This window comes from Crocodylus siamensis, chromosome 2 (genome assembly GCF_052110815.1).
Source record: "Crocodylus siamensis isolate JL-2025a chromosome 2, ASM5211081v1, whole genome shotgun sequence".
Taxonomy (NCBI): Eukaryota; Metazoa; Chordata; order Crocodylia; family Crocodylidae; genus Crocodylus; species Crocodylus siamensis.
The window spans coordinates 96,350,572-96,377,434 of record NC_143396.1 but is presented as its reverse complement, the minus strand read 5'-3'; the positions used below and the strand labels follow the sequence as shown (position 1 = coordinate 96,377,434).

At 39.9% G+C, this 26,863-nt stretch overlaps 1 protein-coding gene across 4 annotated transcripts in view; it reads right to left on the bottom strand.

Annotated features, from left to right (window-relative positions):
* Nucleotides 1–26,863, bottom strand: part of TMEM131L (transmembrane 131 like) — a 118,171-nt gene that overhangs the window by 40,955 nt on the left and 50,353 nt on the right. For all 4 annotated transcript variants that reach the window (XM_090036436.1, XM_090036435.1, XM_090036437.1 and 1 more), the window contains exons 5-13: nucleotides 26,321–26,444; nucleotides 25,271–25,387; nucleotides 21,412–21,522; nucleotides 11,485–11,562; nucleotides 8,859–9,012; nucleotides 5,535–5,593; nucleotides 5,035–5,143; nucleotides 3,903–4,005; nucleotides 2,093–2,246 (exon numbers count right to left, since the gene is read on the bottom strand). In XM_090036436.1, coding sequence (XP_089892562.1) covers nucleotides 2,093–2,246; nucleotides 3,903–4,005; nucleotides 5,035–5,143; nucleotides 5,535–5,593; nucleotides 8,859–9,012; nucleotides 11,485–11,562; nucleotides 21,412–21,522; nucleotides 25,271–25,387; nucleotides 26,321–26,444 — 1,009 coding nt within the window. The remainder of the gene's footprint in view (nucleotides 1–2,092; nucleotides 2,247–3,902; nucleotides 4,006–5,034; nucleotides 5,144–5,534; nucleotides 5,594–8,858; nucleotides 9,013–11,484; nucleotides 11,563–21,411; nucleotides 21,523–25,270; nucleotides 25,388–26,320; nucleotides 26,445–26,863) is intronic.

The window sequence follows — 26,863 nt, the reverse complement described above, 5'->3', positions numbered from 1 at the left end:
CAAACCTACCAAAACACTATAATGTACCTTTAAAAAATAAAATTGCGTATTTTAGGCACATGTATTTGTACGCTTGGATGAACCATGTGACCAACTTGCACCTGTGTGTAGGAATTTAGTGTCCAAGCATTCATAGGGCCAACTAGCTGTCTGAATGGGTCGCATGAGCATGTTCTCACTTAATTAGCTTGTTCTACTAAAGCAACTCTAAGAAAATGGTTTGCATAAACTTCTGAAGTCCTGAGCTTTTCTAAAATGCTTAACAACATTAATCAATGCTCATCTGTGTAATAATGGTTTTCAGCAACGAGGTGTTGAATCCTAAATCACACCAATGACATAGGCTATGATGCTGAAAACACATAATGCAATATGGTGAAATACTGGAATGTGAAGCAATAGCTACCACTAGCACCACAAAGTGGCTACTAACACAACAATATGAAAACAAGCATATAATACACATCGAGAGTTTAGCCTTCTGGGCTCTTCTAGCACAAGGTACTGTGTGCCTTTAACCCTCATCTATTTTACCGGAAGTTGAGAACATTCATCGCTATACGACTACTTTGTTCCTGGGATCGCTACCTTCTTTCATCCTCTGTTTGTACCAAATCTCAAAAATAAAAAACAGTCTAGCCTTCATAGAGCAGCAAAGAGTTTCAGGAGAAAAGTATATCTAAGACAAAGAACCGAAGGATATGGACAAGGATTCACTCGAACCGGTTTCAAAACAGAAGAGCGAGCTGCTGCTGCTCAGAACCCAGCAGCAGCTCTTACCCCCAGCTGCAACCTATGCAGGAGCCTGTAGTGCTACAAATGTAGCAAAACTGCTCCAATTTTAACCCTGTGCACAGTTGCAATGAGAATGTAACAGGTGCTCCCCTGCCTTTTTGAGAATGCTGCAAACGTATGTCTGATCGTGTCTAGGGATCCCGGTTTTCTCTGATTAAAAATATGCAAATTCTCTGATAAAAATTGCAAATTCTCTGACTGAAAAACCCCAAAATCCACAATGAAAATGAAACACCACTATATATATATATAAATTGAACACAATATTTTATTGATATATTTACAATTTTAAAGCAATTTGGAAGCCTACCACTGCCTCAATCACTATAAATTCTAAATACCTATACCTTTTGGTATTTGATTTCGGGTTTATCTTGGAAAAAATCAGAGGAACCCCTGCTTTCTTAGCTCACAGAATGCAGGTGCAGGCCCCTTACTCCTAAGTCACAGCACCCCCAGCCCTACTGCTGCCTCTCATTCCCCACCCACTCCCAGCCACCTGTCCTCCTGGTGTCCCTTACCCCAACCCACACTCCCTGCTGCCTCCACCCCTGCCAGAGGGGGCCCTGAGCTGCCAAGCTTACACAGCCCCTGGCCCCCCTGCAGCAGCACCCAAGCCCTGGCTGCTGCCTGCGGGAGGTGGCAGATGATGCAGCGAAGAGTAGCATGAAGCCCGGATCCCCTCCCACCATGAGCTGCCCACAGTCTCATCCTGCTCACTGCCAGGGCCTGCCCCAGCCCCAAGCACCACCGGGCTGGACAGCAGCCCCAGCCCTGCCCAACACACTCTCTCCCTTCCTATGGGGGCCTCAATCCCCCCTCTCTCCCCACCACCCAGACACCTGCATGCCATGTGCATGTACATGCATAGGCACCCCCTACCTGACCATCCTCCTCCTGCTCCCCCCAGCCCCATGAAGGCTGGAACTCTGCCAGGCTGCAGAGAGCTCTTTGCGAAAATGCAAAATGTGCATGTTTCTGTTCAAATGAAAAATCCACATTCTTCTCAGGTAAAGGGGAAATTCACATTTTTCCATGGAAAACAGAAACCCCAGATCCCTGGTCATGTCCTATGAGTAGTGTTGGATGCAGGCTAAATAGTGCTGTAACAAACACTGTTTCTTTTCTTAGGAGCTAGTAGGTGTAGTGTGGAAGCAAGTAGATGAGACGTACTTCACGGCAGGACAAAATGGAGGCAGAGCCGACCTGCCCTCAAAAAAACGTCCTCAGCATGCTGAAGGACTGAACGCTGAATTAAGTGGGGTGGGGAATTGTATAAATGTAAAATAAAACCTACCTTTAAAATGTTCTTAGTTTCTCTGGCTACAAAGACATCATTTACTTCAATGCTGAAGTCAAAATTGTTTGTAAACCATATTGACCAAACTCCTGAAGTATTATGATGTGGCTCTATGTGAAATAATGCTGCAGAAGGGTCAATGTCAAAATACCTGTAGGTACACAGATTAAAACAGACATACAAAATGGCCTTTAAACACAAAGCAGTCGATACAATCGAGAACAAGAGATACTGCTGTTATAGGGGGTGAGTATTTTTAAGTCTTCTGAAAGAAGAATAATTTATTTTATTAAAAATACTTAGAAGTTAGTATTAGAAAAAATTCAAGTGCAACTGGAAAACAACTGGCTAGAAATTCACACTTTTCTCTAGCTGCTTCAGAATACAACTTGGCCCAGTACATTCACTCCGTTATGTGCAAGTCCTGAATATACTTTATTGGGTCAAAACTAGAAAAAGTTTCCAGTGTTCTGTAACAAAAAAAAAAAAATCTTCCTATCATGGAAGAACAAGAACTTTACTCAAGAAAATTTTACTCAAATTCTGAGAGACCTATATGATCTTAACCACTTTAGGGCTCTTCTTACTGAATGAATCCCCATATTATATACAGACCTCTTATCTGAAATATATCGGTCCGTTATCACATTGGTACCAATGTAAAGAAATCTGGCTGTATCGGATATCAGCCTAATGGGACCAATAAGTGCTCACGTTGCACACAGCTGCAGCGCAGCATGCATGCGGCAAGGAGTAGAGCCGGCAGCTTGGACAGCTGCCTCCAGGTGGTAAGTCTGGTGTGGTGGAAGAGGCATGGTGGGGGGGCAGCTCAATGTCCCCCACAGTGAGGGAGGGGGCAGGCGGTCCCCAAGCAGGGTGGATGGGGTGGGGCAGAGCCACAGCTGGGGCGGGGGGTGGGGACAGGTCCTACTGCTGCTTATACTCTGGGAGGGCAATGTGGGGAGCATGTGCCCCGCAAATCCGCGTAGGGTGGAGCAGGCTGCAGCCAGGGCTGCGTGGGGCTCTTCTCGGTGGGGGCTGGGCTCAGAACGGGCATTGGTGGTGCTAGGAAGATATCATGCTATATCCACCCCAAATGTCCTCGCTGCTCTGCTCCCAGCGCTGCCACCACCAGCTGCCCAGCTCAGCCCCAGCTCTTCCCAGCAGTTGGGTGGAGCTGGGGCATTGAGCCAGGGCTGCAGCAGATGGCTGGCAGTGGTAGCTCTGGAAGCGGAGTGGCGGTGAAATATGGGGTGGATATAGCATCCTCCCAGCACCACCAGTGCCACTCTGAGCCCAGCCCCCACAGAGAAGAGCTCTGAGCACATCTAGGGGGCACCCCCCCCGGTGCCCTCCCAGGGTATAAGCAGCAATGGGAGCTGCCCTCCCCCACCCCAAGCTGTGGCTCTGGCCCCCCCATACCCAGGCAGCACCTGCCCCTGCCTCCTCCTTCACTGAGTGGGGTGTTGATCTGCCCCCCACCCCCCACACTCCTTCCCTCCTCCCTCCCCTTCCACCATGCTGGACTTACTAGCTGGAGGCAGCAGTACCGAAAATCAGATCCGTATTGTCCAATATACCTCCTTAAATATCAGCTCTCAGTATTGGCTCCAGAAATTTCTATTGGTGCACCCCTATCTGAAATATCATGTCTTCTTTAGGGAGAATAATACAGAAGAGATACAGATGCCTATATAGGGGCACTTAGTACCTTAAGCCTGCCTTTGGTATTGAAATAGCACATATTTGAGCATATTTTAGTTTTACAATGTTTATGAATGTTTAACAAATTCCACCATAAACATACCCTTCAACTACAGGATGGGAAAGGCATGCTTTTAGTGTTGTGCCTTCCAATGGACTCGTGTTCACATCACCAGCATAGTGACTTCCATTGTCACATGACATAGCTGTGTAAAGAACAGATATAAAAACTAAGCAAACCATATGTAATTATAATACTTAATTCGTATAATACTTTTCATATGATGATATCAAGCCACTACAAGAAAAAGAGTATTGATAACTCCAGTTTACAGAAGTGGAAATCATGGCACTAAAATGTTAATGTCCTGATTTTCACTGATGCTAAGCATTGACTTAAACGTTTTAGTAGTAATGTATTAGAGATGGGGTTGGCAATCTACGGTCCGTGAAGAGCCAGGATTTCAGCAGCATTTGGTGGCAGGAAACTCCTTACACTGCAGTCCAGGCCCTAGGCTTCAACAGAGGGGGAACTCTCCCTGTACTGTGCTGCAGCCAAGTAGCAGAGAGAAACGGCAGAGATGGGTGGGACTCACTGCATGCTCACCTCAGACCTGATCCGAGTCATTCTGCCCTCCTCAATGGAAAAAATGTTGCTGACCTCTATACTAAAGACCTCACAAAGTCTAATGATAAACGTTTGCCATGAAATCTAGTGGCCCGAGCAGGACTCAAAACTCTGATTTTAATGCTAGCTCATCTATAGATGTACTTTGTTGCCTTGGACAAATCTCATAAACTGTTTTTCCAAAAAACCATCACAAAAAAATTCCACTCAAGCACAGAAGTTTACTATAAAGTAGATTTAAAATCAAATCACCTGAAAGTGATAAAAGGCTGCTGAAAAGGACATCCAATAAGCAAACATTTCCAAGCAACTAACAATTTTAACAGTTAACCTATATCCCTTCCTCCGAATATGACCAGCATTGGGTTAAATTCAGATGCTCTGATATGCATAAACATGTGAGAGTGCAAATGTGCATATGAAATACAATGGAAATAAAATTAGCACAAGGAATTCTGCTTCTAACTCCATCATTGTAAGACAGTAAACTTGTACAAACTGGTATTAAGTACCTAAGAGTGCCTAAGGAGGCATAAGAGTTGATAAGAAGAGTGGCATTATCAAAGCTCATATAATCATGTTATAGACAAAAAAATTCATACTGTACCTTTACAAACAACAGAAGCAACTTCTGTAAAATCGGTGATAGAAGTAAGCAGCAGTACAGGCTCAAACTGCACGTATGATGCATCTTTTGGTGAGAAATGCTGTACATCCTACATTAAAATGATACATCAGTAGCCCATATAACACTAGGACACAATTACTACAGTTTGATAATTTTAGTGTTTAGTTAGTTCACCTTCCTGACATTTTGGAAGCAAATAACTGCAGTATATCACATGTGCTAAGCTGACATGCAGTTTCTAATCAAATTAATAGTTCCTTCAGAATATGAAAAATCACCCTGTAAGTTAACAGCTTACCATCTCCAAATTCTGTTGGATATTCAGTCAAATAGGAATATGTTAAATGCTTCTTAAGGTAACAGAAAAGCATTACTTTGCCACTAGTAAAGTTAACTTACAAAATAATAAGCCATCAAGTTAGTAGCTCTACTAACTTCAGTGCCTCAAAATAAATGATTGCATTAAGAATATACATTACCTGTATATGTAAAAGGCTGTTCCCTGAATGCATTACGTATACTTTTACTGTGGAATCATCTATCCAAAAAAGAAAAAAAAAGAACACCCTGATAAATACACACAGAATCAAGGCACCCCTGCTGTGTCACACATTCATGTGAGAAATAATAATTAGATTATTTAAACGAAAATCATTCTGTGACAATATGCCTCTTAAGCCACACATCAGGCCTTACTCTCCTTTCTCACCATTTCACAGATGTGTAAATCCAGGGGATCAAACCTTTGTCCCTAATTCTGGCAGCACAGAAAAATTAGAAAGCTACCATCATTGTTTCCTAAAACTAAGATAGTACAAGTCTATCCACCCAGATGACACAGTTGCCTTTTTCCCCTGGCCACAGTGTTAGGGACCATGGCTAAGGGAAAGGGGTGCAGCTAACACTGCTCTAAATTTACTCTAGAGTAATGTTTCTCAAGCCTTTTAGATTCATACCATTCCTCCATAACATATTTGTTGTATTTTGGGGCCAACCTGTTTGAGAACCACTCTCTCAGCTGGGGTGTAGCTGCCACCTCTGTGACTAGGTGAAACTGCCCCAGGTGCTTCATGTAGAGCCAACCAGGAAGGACTGTGGCAGGACCATATATATATTCCTCCCCTGCCCTAAACCAGGTATAAGTATACACTCTTTCCATAGCCCTTCCTAGTCTGGCTCCACACAAGGCATGGAATGCAGCAGTTCCACCTGGTTGCAGCGGCCACAGTGACCCACCACAGCACCCCTGAAAGCCTCCTGCATTACCCCAGGGTGCTGTGGCACCTGGGTTGAGAACCACCGCTCTAGAGGCCAAACTGATCCCAAGCCCCAAATGTACTTTATAGCCTCCTCCATACAACCTTGCCTTACTTCCCTCCTAACTTTGCTGAATGCAGAATTGATGCAGCCGAAAACCTGATTTATGGACATCAACGGAGTTACTTCAGTTTGCACTACAGTGAGAAAAGACTCAAGGCCAAATCAGAAAAGCCTTATTTGCCTAAAACAGCACTTATGTGCAATGTCGGTACCTATATCTAGAAGATGATGCTAAAATTGTCTATGCAGCTGCTATTTAGTCCCATAGGCACCTAAATCCTATAGGTTTTCTAATCCTTGACCTTCAAGTTCCCTAGGTACTCAGACTTGAGTCTCCTAGGGCATTTTAACATGTGTTCCTGACACAGTGCTGGGCACTTTTAATTAGCGAGCTGCACTAATTAAAAGTGCCCACATGTCACGTGCATCAGCAACACAAGAGTACCTCCACACTGAGAAAATGGCGGCAGTACACTTCGAACTAAAACACATCAAATGTGTTTTACTTCAAAAGAGCCTCTCTGCCATTTCCTCAGCGAAGAGGCACACTGCGCCACTGATGCATGTAACATGTGAGGCTCCCAGAGCATGTCAATTTATGTGCTCGAGCAGACTCGATTAATCAAATCTGCTTCAATGCACTGGATTTCCAGGCCCTATGACATGACAGACTTTCCACATGTGTGTAAATGCCCTTCATGTCCAGGACTGTCCCATCTTGGCAAGGCTGAATAACAATGAATAGTTTAATCCCACAACCCAACTGGGAACCTCTTTGTCTTAGTCCCCAGGGGATTTAAGAGGGTAGACATTTTCAGATCATGCTTAATAGACCAACAGGATGAAATTATTAGAGCACTCTGCCCCAGGACCATTTTGTACCTTATCCAATAACTATTTAATGTAAAATACACTTGAGAGGGTTCCAGGCTGTGACTCAAGTGGACAACAGTACTTCCTCGTAGTCCTTGTTGACGTGCTCAAGCCCTGACAAGAAGTGAAATTATGAACATACTTCTGTCCTCAGAATTTCCTATTAAGATTCACTCTTGGCTAGTCTCTGGTTCAGCAAGCTCAAGCAAGCTCTGGAAACCTGTAAGGGGTTATAATGTAATGTAGAAAATCTGACCTGGGGCTTGAGGGGGAAGGGAAGGGTTCAGTTACCTAAAACCTAGGGGCTGTGGCTCTAAGACTTTTTTCTTTTTTTTGATACAAGCCTCTGATTACAAAGTCTCTATCATTTATATACAAGCACAGAAAGAAAACTAGAAAATGTTACTGTCTGGAGCTGCTAAATCATCCACAGTTTCATCACAGCAAAAGATCTATAACCTCCCACTAGCAACCTCACAAAGGAAGTATGACAAGCTTCTTCCCAGTACACAACGATTTATGATTTGCATTAAATTTAGTGAACGTGTGTGACATTAAAATGGGCTTCTATTTCTTGAGTCGTCAGATGGAGGTTACCACCAGGCCCTATGACATGACAGATGTGAACATTTATCCACTAGTGTAAGAATAAATATACTTTCACAACTCAATATAAAAAATACTGCCATCTTGCATGCGAGTGAAAATGGATGTACTGAAAACATTTCAGCTCCATAAGACATATGTAAATATATCACACTACCCAACCACATTGCAGGCTCTGGAAAAATAGTATTATTTGTTATGCCTCCAGATTTTGAACTGGAGTTCTCAAAAGAAAGATCACAAAGATTTTTTTATTAGCATGAATTTCATGTGGCTTAAAAATGATAATTTAATAATTTAATATGTTTTCATAAGCTGCACTTACTAATCAAAGAAGAGAAACCAAACGGCAGAAAAACCTGCTTTTGTTCTAATATGCTAAGAAAGCTAAACATATATCTATGACGCTCCACAAATCATTAAAAATAAAGGAGCTCTTATCCCATGGAATTAGAGAGAATATCTGTTTGCCAAACCAATGCAAAGACATGGTCTGTGATATTTTAGCTTCAGAAAGGAAGCTACAAAGAGCCATTTTAGTACAGGTCTCGCCATGGTTTTGTAACCCATTCCTTCTCTGCAGATATAATTTGATTGATCTAATTAACTGGAAACTAGGAAAGCTTAAATTTTTATTAATTGCACTTTTGCTATAAAAAGGAAACATAACCCCATTTCATATAAATATTTATATATAACATAGCCATAAAAAGGGTGTTGGTTCCTGTTTCATACCCCAATTATACTAATGCGAATAAAAATGTATTTTATTGCATTTGATTCCTACCCTAATCTTAAGGCAAACAGAAAGGATGAAATACCTCAAGTGCTAAGAAATGCCACCAAATAATTCTGTACTAAATAAAATGTCAAGTATTTTCACTGTACTAAACGGCCTATTCATTAAATAGCAAAATTAAGGGGCTTCAATGAAATGGCCATGAATGATTTAGGTGTATGTATAAAAACAATTTCTATTGAAATTAACAGTCATGTTAACTTACCTGAGGTTTCAGTTTTGCCCATTGCTACATAAACTACAAAAACATTCTCCAGCAAGTACTGTCTGTGGTCCACAAGTCTTTGTTGGGCAGTTTCTATTCTTACTCTTAAGCTCATTTCTAGCAGCATTGGATCATCAGACACAAAACAGCAACTCTGGAATGAGACAAAGGAGTAGGACAGAGGAAGGGGAAAGAAGGGGAAGTTTCATAAAACAATTTGATTAGAAAAGAAATACATTTAACTGGTGGCCTCAACCAGTGCCTAGTGGACAAGTGTCCCCATCACAAAGATGCCACTCAAATGGCAGTAATTAAAAACTTTGTTGAAAGCTGCAGTGCCCTGAGAACTCATCTCTCCGAGGCAGTAAATGGCTCTGAAATGGGCACATTGCAGGGGGCAAAATGGGAAAGCTCTCTGTGTCACTGCCACTGTACAAACAGAAGACTTCAGACTCCAGTGCAAGTTCTCAGTTCACAAAGTAAAGAAATATTAAAATGATACTTAGAGAATTTTAGGGTTATAAAGTCTGTGCCAAATGCAAATTAAACAGCAGCCTCAACTGGAAGGTCTCACCACAGGGACCATAAAACCATTTTCATAAGTGAAAATCCTCCAGTTTAAATAAAGTGTGAGCGTGTTAATGCTAAGTCTGTTTAGAGTTAGTTTTAGAGTTAATGTTTTCAAGGTCTGTGCTTCTCTTCTCTATTTATCACTAACTGGGGTTATTTGAACAAAATGAAAAGTGTACAGCTCTTAACGGAAAGCACTACTGTTTGGATATGCACTATTTACACATTTCACACAAATACTGCTCAAACCAGATGATCCTAAGTGGGTGCAGGGGCCGGGGCAAATCAGCCTGCGGGGAGCTCCCTTAATACTGCGCAGGGCCGTGGTATCCCCGCAAAGGGGGGTGGGAAATCCCTGTGCTTCTTCCATCGCACAGGACTGAGCCACCAGCTCCAGGCGGGCCCCGCAGGACGGGCTGCGGCTGCTCCGCCCGGCTCCACAGGGCCTCCCAAAGCACGGGAACTGGGACGGTCACCCCAATTCACCATACCCTAGAGACGGCTCCGGCTCAAACTTTATTCGCTAATTTATCTAGTGGCCACTGCTAGCATAGCCAGGCATTGCAACTACAAAGACAGACAAGATGTTATTTTCAGAAACAGAACCCAGCAATGAATAAAAGGAGACTGGACGGTCACCTTGCTGGGGTCACCTGACTCCCAGTTGCATTTCCTGCCTTGTGCCGGGGGCTGGACCCAATGATCCCCCAAGGTCCCTTCCAGCCTCACAATTTATGAAAGCCAACTAGTGCTAAACCAAATGCATCTTGCATCACACTATGAAGGTGATTCCTGGGCACTGACAAGGTGCCTAGAGGAGTGAATTCCAAAGATGGACGGTCTCTCAGCCATGCAACAAAGAGTGTTCAGACTCAGAGTGACAGCAAGAGACCCCCAGGTGATCTTAACCGTCACGGTAAGGTATAAGGTGAGAAAGGCAGTGCTCAGAGAACTGGATTCCAGGCTACTCATTTACCACTTCAGAGATCATCAATGGAAATTGCAAGCTATAGCAAACAGGAAGTGAGTGCAGACATTCAAACATGGGGTTTATGTGCTCTTAGCAGTCCACACCACACAACTCAAGCAGTTAGTAGCTACGTTGGACATCCTATATAACTTCCAGGTGCACTTTGAGGGTAGCCCAAACAGAATACATTATGACAATTAAGACAGAGAGGTGAGAAAGGAGTCAATAACTATTGCAATGTCTGCACTAACAAAAAATAAGCGCAGTCTGTAAGGGACCAAATCTTCGAAAGGAAGTCACTGAACTTACTTCCTGAATCAGATTAGATACAAAACAGAATTCAGTAACAGATTTTAAAAATACTTGAGACTTTCCCTAATCTTAAGGCAGTGGTTCTCAACCTTTTTAGATTCAAGGCACCCTTCAGAAAATGTCAGCTTTTGGTTTCCACTATATTTTTACTACAGAAAAATAACATCACAATTTTTCTGTTGCAAAGAACCAAAAAAACGAAAATACTCAGAATGTTTTTAATGCTATAGATTGCTATTTGAAATCTCTCTGGCACCATGGTTGAAAATTACTGAAATAAGCAGTTAAAAGGCATCTCAGTGGAAGGTACGACTTTAGTGATATCTCCTAGTATAAGACCAAGACCCAAATGTTGGAACTTTTGGGGTTCTTGAACAAATAACTTGCCTCTTTAGTCATAGTATAGCATGAAAGGCCTGATCCAAAACCCACCGAAGACATAGCATAGGCTTTCTAGATAGCAACTTCTTATAACTATTCTTTAGTTACTAGAGGTGGTCAAAAAACTGGTGGGGAAAAAATTGCAGGGAAAATTTAATTCATTCAAAATATTTTGACAACCTGCTCATTATATTCAAGATGTTCAAAACCTGTTTTATCCTATTTTACCTTCATCTTATTTAAATGTACTAATCATATTTTGCATCACACTGGTTCTTTTACTGTTAAGCAAGGATTTCAGATGGCATTTGTGCCAAAATAGATGATTTTTTTTGCATAAAAACTCTGGACAGTTTCTTTAAAATAGGACTAAAACTAAAGGTTGAAACATACCTTTAGCTGTTGGTACACACTGGTAGGCAATCTGCATTCAAGATGAACTTGTAAGAGGCTGGCATTTGTGGTTTCCGCCTATTATAAGATGACAAAAATTGAAAAAAAAATCTTCAGAAATTTGCTTCAATGGGTACAACCATAGTGTATCTTTCATTAGGTCAATAAAACGGTTTCCACCACATTCCTAGCTAAATTCCACACATCCCCCCGCTCCACCCCACTCAATTTAGGCTTTTCAAAGCCAAACTTTTATTTTAAAAAAATCCTAATACTTTTTTCATTCATTTTTAAAAGCCACAAATCTCATTGTTGGCATTATCTAATTCTTGTGCAGCACATACATCAAACACTGCAGTACTGTAAGTCTTCAAAGTGAAAAATGGTTATAAATTAACACGAAACTGACTTCATTGATTTTTATTGTTCCTGCTGGGGGAAATGTAAAAGGCTACCAAGACACTGAAAAACCAGTACCATTTTTTCAAAATTCTTTCCATTCCAATTCAATGTAAATCCACTGTAACAACATCAGAAAATATTTTTTTTTTTTTAAAAATCTTTTATTATTTTTAGAGTAAAATAACATCTTGCTCAGCAAGAAACTATATCGTTTTACTACTTATATTTTGCATATTATGCTAGTATGTTATTAAACATATTCATTTAAACAGCTGCTAAGCAAGTATCCCTTATAAATTTGCCTCTTCTACTCAACTATCTCCTACAAGAGTCCTTTTTATATTAGAATACATCATCTAGCCCTATTTTCCTGCACATTTTTCTTTTCTATTTGTACTTTAAATCAAGATTGCAGTAACATTTCATGGATGCAAGCCTCAGGCCAAAACAAAGTAACAAAATACTACTGACATTGTTTTCTGTTGTTTCACTTTTTTTTTTTTTGCTTTCAAATGAATTGTTTAAAAAAAAAAAAAAGAGAGAGAGAGAGAGAGAAATGATTTTGCCAGCTTGTGAAATGTTCACGTAAGTAACAGAACAAGTTTTGCTTTCAAAGTTTATCAAACAAATTGTTTATGCTATCATATCTTAATTCTCAATGGAAACATCCCTAACAGGTAGTTCTGAGCTTCTCCTTATCAGTGACTGTCAATTACACAAAGCTACCTGATTTTAGGGCCATATTTGGCACAAGATTCAATTTTTAACCTAATGAAATATGAACCAAAGCAGAAGTGTAAATTAATGCATTTCAAGAAACTGACATATTTTGAAACAGAAAGATACAGAACTCTGAAGGAAATGTTAAGAAGTGATACATCAGATTACATAGTTTAATTCCTGATCATTTTTGCTTCAGAAATCTCAAATACACTCTATTCCATTCTTTGCTCTGAGAAAAGCCAATGCATTATTTAGAATCCTCAAACAATTTGGGAAAGAAAGATATGCTTATTTTAACACAAAATAAGTTTAGCGCAGATCCATTGTTTTTATAAAGGGGCTCTCATGATGGAAACTCACCAAAAGAAAGAAAAAGTCAACTATTTTTTCATACTTGCTCAATTTCAACGATACACTATGCAAAAATTACTGCAGAATACCACAAGGGGGTGTTGTAACACCTCCAAAGGTTACTAATCACATTATTATAAAGGCCTCCTTTTATGGCACAGTTCTCTTGAAAGATGTGACTCTCAACCAATTTACTTGGGGGGTTGTTTGTTTTTGGATAAGTTTTGCTGTTGTTGTTTTTTGAGCATCACCTACTTTTTGTTCGTTTATCCCAATTACATTTTGAAAGGAAACACTTGGCTCCAAGACATGCATCCTTAACAAAACCATCCATACTTCTAACTTACAGTGGTGTGTTGAGACCAGAGGGCTGATATGTACACAGTTACAGGGAAGAAGTTTGCTCTAAAAAAAAAACTTGTTAAAAATTAGGTTTCCCTTCTGATCACTTCTTAAGACAGCTATGTTTTCCTCCCATCTAGTTTATGCATTTTTTTCCTTTGCTTAGTTATACTTGCTTTAATCAGCTTAAGACTCCTTCACTTCTTCTGAGATAAAGAAGTCAACTACATGGAAAGCTCTACCTACAAAAAGGCAAAAATTCCTGAAATTCCAGGGAACTTCTTCCCTTGCTTGATTTGGAATTGCATCCACATGGGAAGCTATTCCAAAATAAGGCTGGGGCATGATTTTAAAATGCTATAGCTACTCTGGCAACACTTTCTGTATGGATACAAATTCTTGAATACATTGTTCCACATAGGGAGTTTGCTTGGGTTTTTTTAGACAGATGCTACATAAAAAAAAAGAAGAATGAAAAGTATCCAAATACAATTATGTCTTATGTTAACCCACTGTTCACAGTGATTTTTTTATTTTTTGTTTACAAAGGCAAGTTCAGAGAAGGAAGTGTTTTCATTCCTTCTCATCTAAGGCAGACAACAGGAACACAGGTTATGAAGTCTCATGCCTTATATAATCAGTTGGGTTCACACACCACAACATGGGAGAAAAACAAGTAATATTATATCAGCAGAACTGCTGTTCAGAGAGCAAACTGTCATCTTTTCTGATTGTGTAAGTATTTTGCTCTGTGACAATGTAAACTGCTACTGAATATGATTCACAGCAGAATGTGGAAATATAAAGTGAATTGTTTGCTTATGAAGCAATAGGAAAAAGGCAAAACCAGAATATAAAGGAAAAAGTTAGAATGAGCATTACATAATAGAAATAAATGTAAGCCCTGTAACTTACTTCACCTATTAGCAAAGCTGCGGTGTTCTTTCTAGATTCTATTTGTATGTACATGTATACACACACATACACACCGCACATATGTACATACATCTGTGCACCAACACATGCTTGTATGCATACACACACAGGAGCTGGTCAGAAAAACCGAGGAAACATTTTTTATTTAAATCTGTCAATGTATTGATAATTATGTTTGTGGGGAGGTGGAGTTCTCTTCTTTTGATAAAATTCTGCTGGAAACCAGGCTGGTTTTCATTTGCCTGACTCCCATCATCAAACCCACTTAGTTCCTGCTCAGCAGCTCATCTGGCAGGCCACTGGGGAGGCTGGACTTCCAGGCTCCCAGTTCCTTTCTAGCCTGCTTGGAGCCTTGAATTCCTACTTTACAAACTCTCAGGACATCCACAGTTTGACAACATAATACCTCAAGCTTCTCCAATGCCTACATAGGTGGCTGAGAACAGCTAAACTCCCCTGGGGCAGAATTTCTGGAATTTTTCATTTTCATTTCAAATCCTAAAGAAAAAATATTGAAATCTAGAAATCTTCTTCAAAATGGATTAGAATCTTCTTACATCTTTAATGCACATCCACGCACCCAGCACAGTTTTTAATACTACAGGGCTACTACACATTTACATCCTCTGGACAGTTTAAGCTTCTTATTCATTTAGAAAGTGATAGCTCAAACAAATGTCTTCTCTCCAATTCTGAACAGGATGCTGAACATATAGGCATACTATAGCAAGAGAAGATAAAAACTGCCCTTTAAAGCAAGAAATGGGCTTGTTAGACAATAACAATCATTTCAAATAAATTCAAGACTCTCAATTTACCCTCAAAAATATTTTAATAGAAAGAAAAATGAGAAAAAGAAGGGAGAGGCAGGGCTGAAGGTAAGAACTACTCTCCAAAGGAAGGACAAACTGAGCCAAAGAGTCAGATCCATTACAAATGTTTAAGTTGAGCTTTCCCAAGCACCAATGACAGATATAAAGGGACAGACTCCTTGACAGAAAGCATGAAATTAGACCTGATGCACTAGCAGATCCTTCCATTAAAAAGTCTGGTTTACTAGTTAGTACTAAGATACCATGACAGATCAGTAGATTATTTTCACGAAGCCTATTTTCAATGTATTGTTCAACAACAACAAATTTTGTTGTAGGGAGCTTGGGAGTCCCTCTTGAAAAGATGAAAGATTGCTTTTGCCATGGTGTCAAGTCAGGTCCTAATTCTGGAGTCACATTCACACATGTCTGCACCCTGCTCCCCACCCCCCTTTCTGAAGTTGGACACTCCTGCGAGTCAAACAAACACAGTGACATACAATATAATAAACTCAGTTTCATCCCTGAGCTTGGCTGCTCCTAGGGTTTCTCCCCAATATTACCACTGTCCTAAGTCCTTAGGTGCCTGTCCCTAAAGAGATGTTCTCCAATCTGTTATCCAAGAGTAGCACTAACAACATGTACCTGTTACAGTGACTCAGAAGAATGTCACCAGCTTACTGCAAGGAGCAAAAGCTAACCTAAAAACTTGGTTTTTAGCAACCAAAATGCCCAGGCAACATGCCACCTGTACCAGCTTAATTTGACTATACTCAACTACATGGACATAACTTCGGTCCATAATATTGGAAATTATCTCCCCTTCTAACTTCACAACCAACATGCCCAGGGCCCACTTGTTTTTGTTATCACCTGCTCAAACACTCAGTACATAACTTCAGAAGTCTCATGTTCTGTTAGTACTTGTTCTCTGCCATATTATTTTTGCCATTGGTCCATTACTCACTGAGGACAGCATCCAGGAAGCAAAGAAAACGGCACTAATTTCTACCCAAGGCATATGGCAAAAGTGATGGACAAGGCATTCCTCCCTGCTGTTCACTCTTGCACCAACCAGCTCACTGGCGTTTTCAGCGCGTTTGTGCAGCACCTCATGGATTTGATGTAGGTAGTCTCTAAGTGCAGTATAAATATTAAACAATAATAAAGTATTGGGGATTGGAGCAAAGGATACATCCAAAAGTTGCATAAACAGATGATCCAAATGAGATGTGCCACCTGTACCAGCTTAATTTGACTATACTCAGCTACATGGACATAACCTCGGTCCATAATATTGGAAATTATCTCCCCTTCTAACTTCACAATCTCCAAACTACTTGTCAATTCTTGACCAAATGTACTAGGTTTTAAGTGTTTTTGTTTAGAAATACTATAATTTGCCCATACTTATGTTTCAAGTAATGCAGTGAATGTATACCTATGCCTGTTTATATAGATATAGATACACACACACACACACACGTATAACTGCATACACAAAATCTGCATACTTTAATCAATGACACCTACTTTCACAATTTCTATTCCCCACACTGCAAGCATCAGATCGCTAATTTCTGAGACTTCTTTTCCACTAGTCTTGTGGCAGTTGAAGAGACTTCTACTGACTTCTACCACCTCTTGATCTGGCTTTTAAAATTATGTGATTTCAAAGGGCTCCTCTGGAGACCAGACCTATCTACAAAGCCAAATCAAATGCCAAAATGTGAGCATCCCTATCAAGAGCAGATCTTGCCTACCTTCAACAGACATGTGAGGGGTCTTTACCTTTCTGTCCTTCTACCTGGCCAATACAGCTTCACTGAAATGAACTGGACTTGCCAATCAGACTACCCGGCAAAATTATGGTACAAGTGTTGCAGGCCAGCACTCCCACCGGGCTCACTCCACACATTCTATCTTCTAAACTAGAAGCAGGGAGACACCTTAATACAATGCGGCATCAATAAACTTTGCAAGATCTCCAACATTTTAGAAAACTATGCCCCTTCCTGGGGTAACCATAACCACATATGGAGATCAGACTGACTTTATAATGGCTTACAGAGATAAAAGCACCATTCTCCACTGGTACTGAAGTTAAATCTCTTGCACAGTAATCTCAAGCTCCTATTCTCTAGGAAAGTACAGCAGAGGAAAATATTCCCGATTATAAAGTAAGAAAGATGTCAAAATGCCTCTACAAAGGAGCACTGACAATAATGAAAAGGAGGCAGTGGCAGAGGTAAAGAACAAAATCTGCCTCTGAACTTGAGACAGTATGTGACACCAGTCAATTAGCACGAATAGAAGCTCAACAGTAATAAAATGTCATACAAAGCATCCACCAGAACCCTACATCCCTCATAACAAATTGTTGATATTAAAGATACTTTCTCTTTCCAAGGTTCAGAGAGAAAAAAAAGCTACAGAAAGCAAAACGGAAATTGCAAACTATTTCAGGAGTAAAAAAACCCAAACAATATACACAAACAAACACCACCAAAAAATTAGACCTGAAAAAGGAAAGAGCATGTTTCCTCCACCCCCAAGTGCAGGAAAGAGTCAAAATGAGATAATATGTGGACCTCCTATGTAGATAAAGTTTAAATGCCAGGTTAAATGCCATACAATTTAGAGTATTTTAAAGGTTTTCCTTTATAAAAGCAAAAACAAAAGGTACAGCACTGAAATCTTAAACCATAACCCCCCCCACCAAAAACTACCCTTGACCCTCTTCCCCACACCCTTTTTTTAAAAGATTTTATGATGAGGGGAAAAAAACTTTTTAAAAAAATTGAAGTTCATGTTTTCCCTTCCTATTATGAACCTCAGAAACTGAGATTTCCTCTCAGTCTTCAAGACTATTACAAAAATAAATAGCAAAGTAACAAAATACTAATAGAGAAAGTGGAGCATGGGAAAATGGAACTTGTGTTGTGGTTATTTCCACATGGTAAACTAAGGATCCATCACGCTAGCACAAGCAGTGCTGCTGTCTCTGTGCAGACCAATGGATCAAGCAGTCTCAACTGGCAAGGCCACTCAGCACTGCTAATTAGCTCAACCACACAACCACTCTCCTCCTCAGATGCCTCTTAGCATCTGCCCAGGGCAACAGAGTGTGCTTAAGCATACTATCCTATGGACAGGAAGTTTATAATATTCCCTAGTTCAAACTGCTTAAAACTCTTGGTGCACTTTTTTTCTTTTGGGTATGAGCAGCCTTCTGGATTGGGTTTTTTTGTTTTGTTTTAAACATTTACTTGGCTTCAATGGCCAGTTAACAATTGGAGAAAGGAATCCAGGTTCCTCTATGCCCCAATTCCTCAAATAAGGTGGGGTCTCCCAAAAGGTCCTACAGGAAAACTAAGAAAAACTAGAATTCACATTCTTCATTTTTCTGGCTTCAGGATACTAATAATGCTTGGTTCCATCTGCTCAGCAAAAAAAAATGCTGACAGTGAGAAGAACCATTTTATATGGGCACTGCAGGAGTTAGGTGCATCCAGATGAGTTGAGTATTTACAAAGTCCTTTCTACTAAGTTCTTCTGGTACTGTTGGTTGTTCAACATCTGCAGCACTCCCCACCAGTCCAAGCGTCGTTCCCTGTATCCAGAACAGTGCAGCTACTGCAAGAGGAAACTATCCTTGTTTATGGGCAGGACTTTCTTTCCTTCTGATAGCTCCAATGCATCAAGCACATGGATCCATTACAAGTTGTGCGAGACAATTGTTCAACCTGGCCCTTTAGTCCCAATTGTGTCGGATCATAACTCACAAATATTAATGCATGTGGATGAGGACTGCGAAGTGCTTGTGGACTCAACAGCATAAAGCCATATACACCTCCCAAGGTCTGGCACTGTTGGGTGTACAGCACATCAAGGAATTCTGGATGGGAGATATCCATGCTGCTGTTCTATACAGTTTAAAAATAGTGTCATCTTCATTGCCAAGTGATTCTTGGGAATTTTAAGTGACTGAAGTTAGAATCAAAAACAAGGTTGCCAGGTGCCCTCCTCCAAAATTCCCACACAGCACTTTGACAGACATCCCACACTACTTGTTGGAAAGTAGGGTTGCTGCCCCCTTGTGTGTTCCAAGTTATGTCCTGCTTAGTTTGAACAGACAAAATCAGGACAACTGAATGCTAAACACTCCTTTGTTAGCAAGTGTACCAGTGCTATTTGATCCCACTTTTTGGTCCCAATCTTACCCTGTTTGTTGCTCAAGGAAATAAGCAGGAAAAAAGACACAAAAATTAAAAAGAGGCATGATGCCCTTTTCTCCTTTTAAGTAATATTCTTCAGATCACCTTTAAAACTCTCCTATTTATATAAACTACAGCAGCAGAGGAAATTATTTGAAGCAAATTACCTTCTGCATATGCAATTTACAATTAATACACCACCATGACAGGGGAACAAATTTCCTCACTTACTGCAGATGTTCATGAAAACAAACACGCCTCCCAACACTGCTTAGACTGCAAGGAAAAACAAAGCTGCTTATTTAATCCTAAACAAGAAGGTGCCCTCACACCATTTCCTGCTCCCCAACCAGGTCTCTTTAACTGGGTTTATCATTAGTGAATTCCACATTTGTTTGCTTGATCATTCACTCAAAGCATGTGCTGCATTTCCAGATCCATGCATCCATACATTTTTAAAGGATTCTTAGGGAAAACATGAGCACCTCCCAAACCTTAAATTCTTCCCCTACTTCAAACAGACCTAAAAACATTAAACTGATCTTGGACTTTGATAGAACGGTTTAAGCTGCCGTCTCTGCCTTTAAGCCTTTAGATGGTTTTTTGAGTTTCAGACTCTCAAAAATACATACACACACTATGGAGGCCAAACAAGGACAAGGGAGCAAGGTACAATAAAATGGCAGACTCGAGATAGGAAGCACAGTGGCCTGTGCTCCCTCACTAAAGCAGAGCACCTCAATAAGTGTACCTGAACTATGTTGAGTCCCACAGTTACGGCCCCATACCCCTAGAATCATACCCACTAATTAAACTGGAAGTTGGAGGAGGTAGAAGGACTCTCCACAGCTGGAGTGCTCCTACCCAACATCACAATATTTGAAAGCCTGGAAGAAAAAGTAATAGGCACAAGGAAAATTCAGAGAAGTTCACATTTTTAAACAAAAGACAGATTTTGGATTTTTTGTTTTGTCGTGTTTTCTTACCAAAAAAGAGAAACAAAAATAAACCAAATGAGATTCCCCCTCTCCACTCAGCACACAACACTTTGATAGTTTAAAACAGGGGAGAAACTTTTATACATAATTTCAACTGCCACGTTTCTTCTTCCTGCATCTCTTAACACTCCACGAACTCCTAGTCTCCACTGCCTTTCCCTGCTCTCTCTTCTGGTCGACAAGAAAAGGATAATACTAACCAGAAGGAGGTTGTACTTATACTTCAAGATCAAAGTGTTCACACATTTGGATCTCTTCCATAAGAGCTGTTCCACTTTCAATTCACCTTCTACCTATTGCATAACAACCTTCACATATAGATAAAACGATATGGTGAAATACAATGATCCTGACCTTACCGTGCCTTGAACCTTACACCTATGCAAAGCAAAGGTACACTGGATGCAAAATGTTACTATGAGACAGCACCATTACACCCCCATCTTGGATAGGTCCATTGCACTTGCAAATTGGTACAATAACGTTAAATCTGCCAGGGCCTCTTTTACATACCAGAAACAAAAGAAAAAGACATAAATACATATTTTGAGCTTTGTAGCCCAAAGCTTTAAATAATAATTCTAGGAAGCTTATATATAACCTAAAGCTGGGCCCCAAGGTAAAAACAGTTTATTCAAACTATAAACAAATGGGTACAATAGTATAAAAAAACCCTAATTTTAAGCATAACACCTCTTCATTGTGATTTCTATGATAACGGTATTAAAATGGACAATAAGAATAACTATTAAGCAGAAATAAGTACTATTCACTCGTAAAATTTATCCTTGTTCAAAGCAAAATACAGAATTTTAAACAAACACTTAAAATGTGCCAACTGAAGTTAATTTTTGAAGAAAATATTTCGTTGTTTGTAACAGAAGACTTTTGAATGCATTGCATTTACTTGTATAGTGGCTTTTCAAAGCAAATGGCTTGACGATTCATGTATCTATCTGGTAAACTCTGTATGTAACCTACTACTAGACCAGTTCCAATTACTGCAGTTTGCAATTTATCTCCTACAAGTTGCTGCTGCTCAGATACCTCATATACCTCTATACCTCAATTATCTGAAAACTAAAAAAAGTTAATCCCTTTATTTCTAAGTTTGATCATGTTTTTTTTTTTAAATTCATACTGTACCAGGGTTTGTGAAATCTGGATATTCTGGATATGTGGAATCAGTAAAAAAGCATTTGATAGCTGTCCTCTAGATTCTTCTGGAGAAGTTTTCAAGGCTCCCATTCCACACACCTGTTGTAAAACAGTCCATTGTACCAAGAGCTGATAGGTAATTATTTCAGGCATAAAACTCTGATTTATTAACAGTACTTCAAGAAACCAACTAGCTTTTGACAATTATGTGAAAAAGCTGTAGTAAAAATAAGAGTTCCCCACATTAGAAAGTAACTCTAACTCTATACATAAAAGGTACTTTTCTGTAGTTACTCACTCAAACACTGTGTCTATAATAGAAGGGCAACCATTAAAATAGCATGTGAACATCCTCATAGGTTAAAAAACTGAATACCAAGCTCTATCCTCGTTTTTGAGCCAGTTATGAGACAGTTGGACATGGGAAGCTGGTAATGATTCTTGCAAAATGTAATCACACTATCAGACATCTCTACCCAACTTTTCTGTCAAAAAGAAGGCTTGGGAAGACAACACATTTCAGACATCCTTTACAATTAAGCAGCATAACATGAAAATAAAACTTTTAAAAAAGCAAGCGACTTAAATACATTTTTGTAAGCTTCGCTGTTCCCAGGTCATTAAAAAGCTTGGGGTGGAGAATGAGCAATGTCATGCTTTTACCACCACTTTATGTTGAGCACAGTTTTCTGTAACGTTAAGTTAGTAAGGAGAAGCGCGCTGGATGTGATGGTTGTAGCTTCACAGTACAGTAAAATGCATTTTTTTTAACCTCAGATAACTGCAGGATGAAACTAAAACATGAAGAGATGTTACAATGGTAAGATCTGAATTTTTTCCACGCTTAATGAAAATCCACTACCATTAAGGCAGGGGGGTTTTTTAAAGATGATTTTACTGTTTGGACCTGCATGAGATATTTTAGTCCCCTGCATTCATTCAACTTTTACATTGGCAGAGACAGAAAAGGACAGTAACTCCAACACTACCTAAGCAAGTGGAGAAACAAAAATATCTACACCTTTCAGCAAAGTCAGGAGGGTCATTAGTCTCTTGTAAAATCAAGTTCAGAAAAGAATTTTGAGTGGCTTATATTTCTTTCCTTCCACTATTTTGTTTTCTGTTTTATTTGGGTTAACTGATGCACTGAGAAATCTTAATTATTTTTTAAGTTAAAAAAAATGTACTTACTCTCCTGTAAATGGAAAACCACAATGGATTTTACAAAAAGTTCTGTGTTCTCCTCATAGCTGATATTAAAGAAGAAGTTTCAGTTCGAAAGGGACATATTTTCTCTCTCTTTCTTAAAAGTTAAATTTAGCTACCACAAATCTACACTACACCCCCTCTCCGAGACAAGCCAAATTAACTGTATATACGCATTGAAATGTATGCATATGCAAGACAAAATTATTGTACGTTTAATGTCTTTTATGTTGTCTCAGAGCTTCATAATTCCTCTTGATACACAGGGGTTAAGCCTAGTCTAGAAACTGACTCTGATGGTAAAAATAAAGTACTTACTTTATTTGATTTCAAGATGGAGGTCATAAAAAAAAGATTCGAACTGATGAACTCCTCCTGATACTAGTAAAGGTACTAACTTCGGTGGAGATGCAACCACAGATGGTTTAATAAGTTTGGCTGCACTGGCAATTCAAATAGGTAGTGATTATACAGAACATTTTTCTTTCCACGTGTCCACAAAAGGTGCTAGCAATGAATAAATGAGAAGGACCTGACCCAAAAAGCAGGAAAATAAGTCACCTTAGAGAACAGCTTGCTCCTTGCTTCCCTACGATATTGGTCTTCACCATACATGGGATCAGGCTCCAATAGCTGCCAGAACACTAGCTTCATATGTGACAAGGTTGTAATTGACCTACATCTAATTTTTAAACTATTTTCTCCCCCTAAAGCAGTGTCATAGTAAGGAAGTGGCATAGCAAAGACAAGATTTAAACTGGGGTTATTTTTAAATCAGGAAGAAACTTAATTTTAAAATGATACAAATTAATAGATGTAAAGGAAAAAACTTCAGGCATGTAACCTGTTTAAAATAAAACACCTTACTAAAGATGTGGGGAGTTCCCCAAGTAACCAGAGTATCAAGAGGCTTCAGTTCATGAACTACGACTTTCTCTTTAGCTTTAAAAGAACCCCAAAATTGCCAAGTCTTACCATCTCCCATCCTGTGTGACACCACAGAACTTATACATCAAAAACCTCAGTGCAACTTGAAATATATTCATCTTGTTCCAGAAGGCTGTTTCCTAAATACTTTTCATACATGTCCCCCCCAACTCAACTGTGGTTGCATCCCATAGCATGGAACCAACTATTAGTGGTAGGCCAAGAATACAGACCACAATCCTGTAAACACTTATGCTCCTGCGTAATTTTACTGTCATGAGTGGTTTCATTAAGTATATGTGTATTTGCAAGGCCAAGGCCTTAGGGGGTCTCATAAATGGAAAACAGGACAGTTTTATCCCTTACCTGATGTACATCAGGAATTAAACACATTATCTAAGCTCAGTGGTGTAATCAGGAAGAGCAGTGGGGCACTAGCCCCAGGCACCAACTAGGAGGGGGTCCCAGAATCCTCCTTCTCCCTCCCCCCCCCAACCCCGTAGCAGCCCTGCTTGGTCACAGGAGCCAGTTAGGACAGTGCTGCGCCAAGCAGTGCATCTGGGGCATGGCAGGGCAAGAAGAGGGTTGAGTGGAGCAAACTGAATGGTGCCCCATGACCTGGGAGTCTTTTCTAGAGTAGGCAAAGCCCTGCAACCAGTACAGGTTTCCCTTGCTTTATGCAGGTTCTGTATGTGCAAATTCAATTTATGTGAGGACCCTTTTTATACCAACAATTCATTATATGTGAGGTAAATTCACCCTTATGCACTTGGTGTGGTGAAAGCCCGCAGTCAGTTGCTTTGTGTGGTCCACTGTGGGAGTGACACACGCCAAACTATACTCTCCTGTATGGATCTGTACTCCTTGCTCATTGTCTGCGACATGTGCTTCTGTAATTGCCATCCCCATTATGATAGTGCCCTGTGCTTACGTGTACTGTCAGCTGTTGGTGAGTACCAAAATTGTCCTGTAAAAGTGGTAGAAATGGGCCTGGGCATGGGTATAGTCAAGGTCTTGGAACATCCCTATTTGTTATGTTGTAAAGTGGGTTCCCCTTTATGAAAATTCAAATTATGCGTCATTTTCCAGGAATGCATGTACAGCAGCGTTTCCCAGCCAGTTTGCCACAGCACACTCGTGTGCTGTCAGGCACATCCAGGTGTGCCATAGCATTTTCAGCTGGAGCCACGCCTCCCCCCCCACTGCTGCTGCTGCTGGGGACACAGACATACAGGGAGCATGGCTCCAGCCCCAAATACCATCCAGCTGGCCACACACCACCCCTCCCTGTTGGTGTCTGGCTGGCTGCACGCTCACCCTCCCCCTCGCTCCGCTTCTGGTGTGCTGCAATGCTTTTTTATTTAGGTAAGTGTTCCATGGGGCGAATAAAGGGAGGGAAACCTGTATGTATATAAATCGGGAGGGAAGAGGGGGGAGAAAATAGTGGCACCAGGGTCAGCTCCCAGAGAGCTCAGCTACAGGGCTGCTGCCACCTAAGCAGAACTGATGCAGAGGCAGCAGCAGCCCGGAAAGGTAAGCCTACCCTTGCACTTACTTATGCCCTCTCTAAAGCCAAAGTGGTTGGCAGACCCCCATGCATCACCTCCTTCTGCCTCAGGAGATCCATGAGCTCACTATGCCTCTATCGAACCTGGTTTTAGATTATGTTTCAATTGTGGTCCAACAGTAAATGCAGTCAATCTAAAAAATGTACCTGATATGAAAGTACTCCATGAGACGAGGTATTAATAAATAATGAACTTTCAATACTGCCTTCTTCTGTTGGCAGAAAGAGGACTTTGAAAGAAATTTTTCCCATTGCTGGAATCACCTAAAGAGACAACAAAGAAGCCCACTGCTCAATGGAGCCAACTGTAACCCTTTCTTTCTCTTACCATCTATTATTAGGCATTTCTAAATATGAACCTTTCAGTATTAAGCCTGAAGTTTCCAGACTAGGCTAGAACCAAATAAACCTGTTCACAGAATATTCTAAAAGCTTGTCCACACACTTAGTATGTCTCTGGCCTAGCAATAAATTATCTACATTTACGTACATACTATGAAGTGAACCAATATATGAGATAATCAAATATTAAGATTGGGCAAACATTTCTACAACCAAGTATGAGCCTAAGCTGAAAATACATGTTAATGGCTGGAAAATACTAATTCTTCCATTTTGCTAGGGGCCAAACTCAAATTTGCTTGTTGAAGCACTTTTTCATGCCTACTCAAAAAGTCTTAAAAGCAATTGAAAAAAACTCCATTAGAATAGGATTGCATCTGAGTCTTGTCAAATACTGTGTAATGTGGTGCATGTTTAATACACTTTAGATGCAGTTAAATTTAACAAAAAAGAATTTAGATAATATAAAAATATTTTACTGTAATTTTCCTTCATGAGGAATATGCAAAACTATACTCAGGAGGCCAAGAATTAAAGAGACTATAAACACTAACAAATCTTTGAATTCTGTGGCAAACACAGTGTAGTGGGATTTAATAATCCAACTTTACATTACAGAATTCTTACCCTCCCGAGCCACCATAAAATTAGTCTCTCAATGTAAGGTTTAAACTTTTCCCCTTCCCTTTCTTGGTATGAATGAAACAAAAACACAGGCTAGCAAACAGAAAAAAATGAGTTACGGGTAGCAAGTAAAAGCATGAAGAAGCACAAAATGAAAACTTGAGCCCAAGAAAAGCATGAAACTTTGGCGCTCTGCCACTACATAGTTTCCAAAAGTACATCAACACTCACCCTGCTATGAACAGGAGACACGTGAAACTGTCTAGTAGCTGTAAACACTGAATTCACTACAATTTCTCTATCCCTACTAGGGTTGTAAGCGTATAGCATTTTAGCTCTGGGCAGCCCCAGTAACCTATGGAAAAAAATTAAAAAAGGACAGAGAAAGCATTATTGATTTTATAAACACTGGTAGCTTGCAAAAAACAAAGAAACTACATGCTGTTAAAACCACTTTGATGCAACAATTACCACTAAAGCTAATCCAGCCCATTAATTTTTCTGCTTTAAAATATTAAGTAAAATAGACATCATTGATATATATATATATACATATTACACATTTCAAAACTGCTTAGATTAATAAAAGTTTGTAAAAAACACACAGAACTTGGTAACTTTAAAAAAAATACAGGGTATGTATTTTTGTATAAATTATAAATTAAATTTAAATACGCAAAACTTTGGTTGGTCATATGAAACAATTCTCCTGTGGCTTTATTTTTTACAATAAGTTTTAAAAACTGCTTACTATGCAGACTTTCTGTGCCTCTT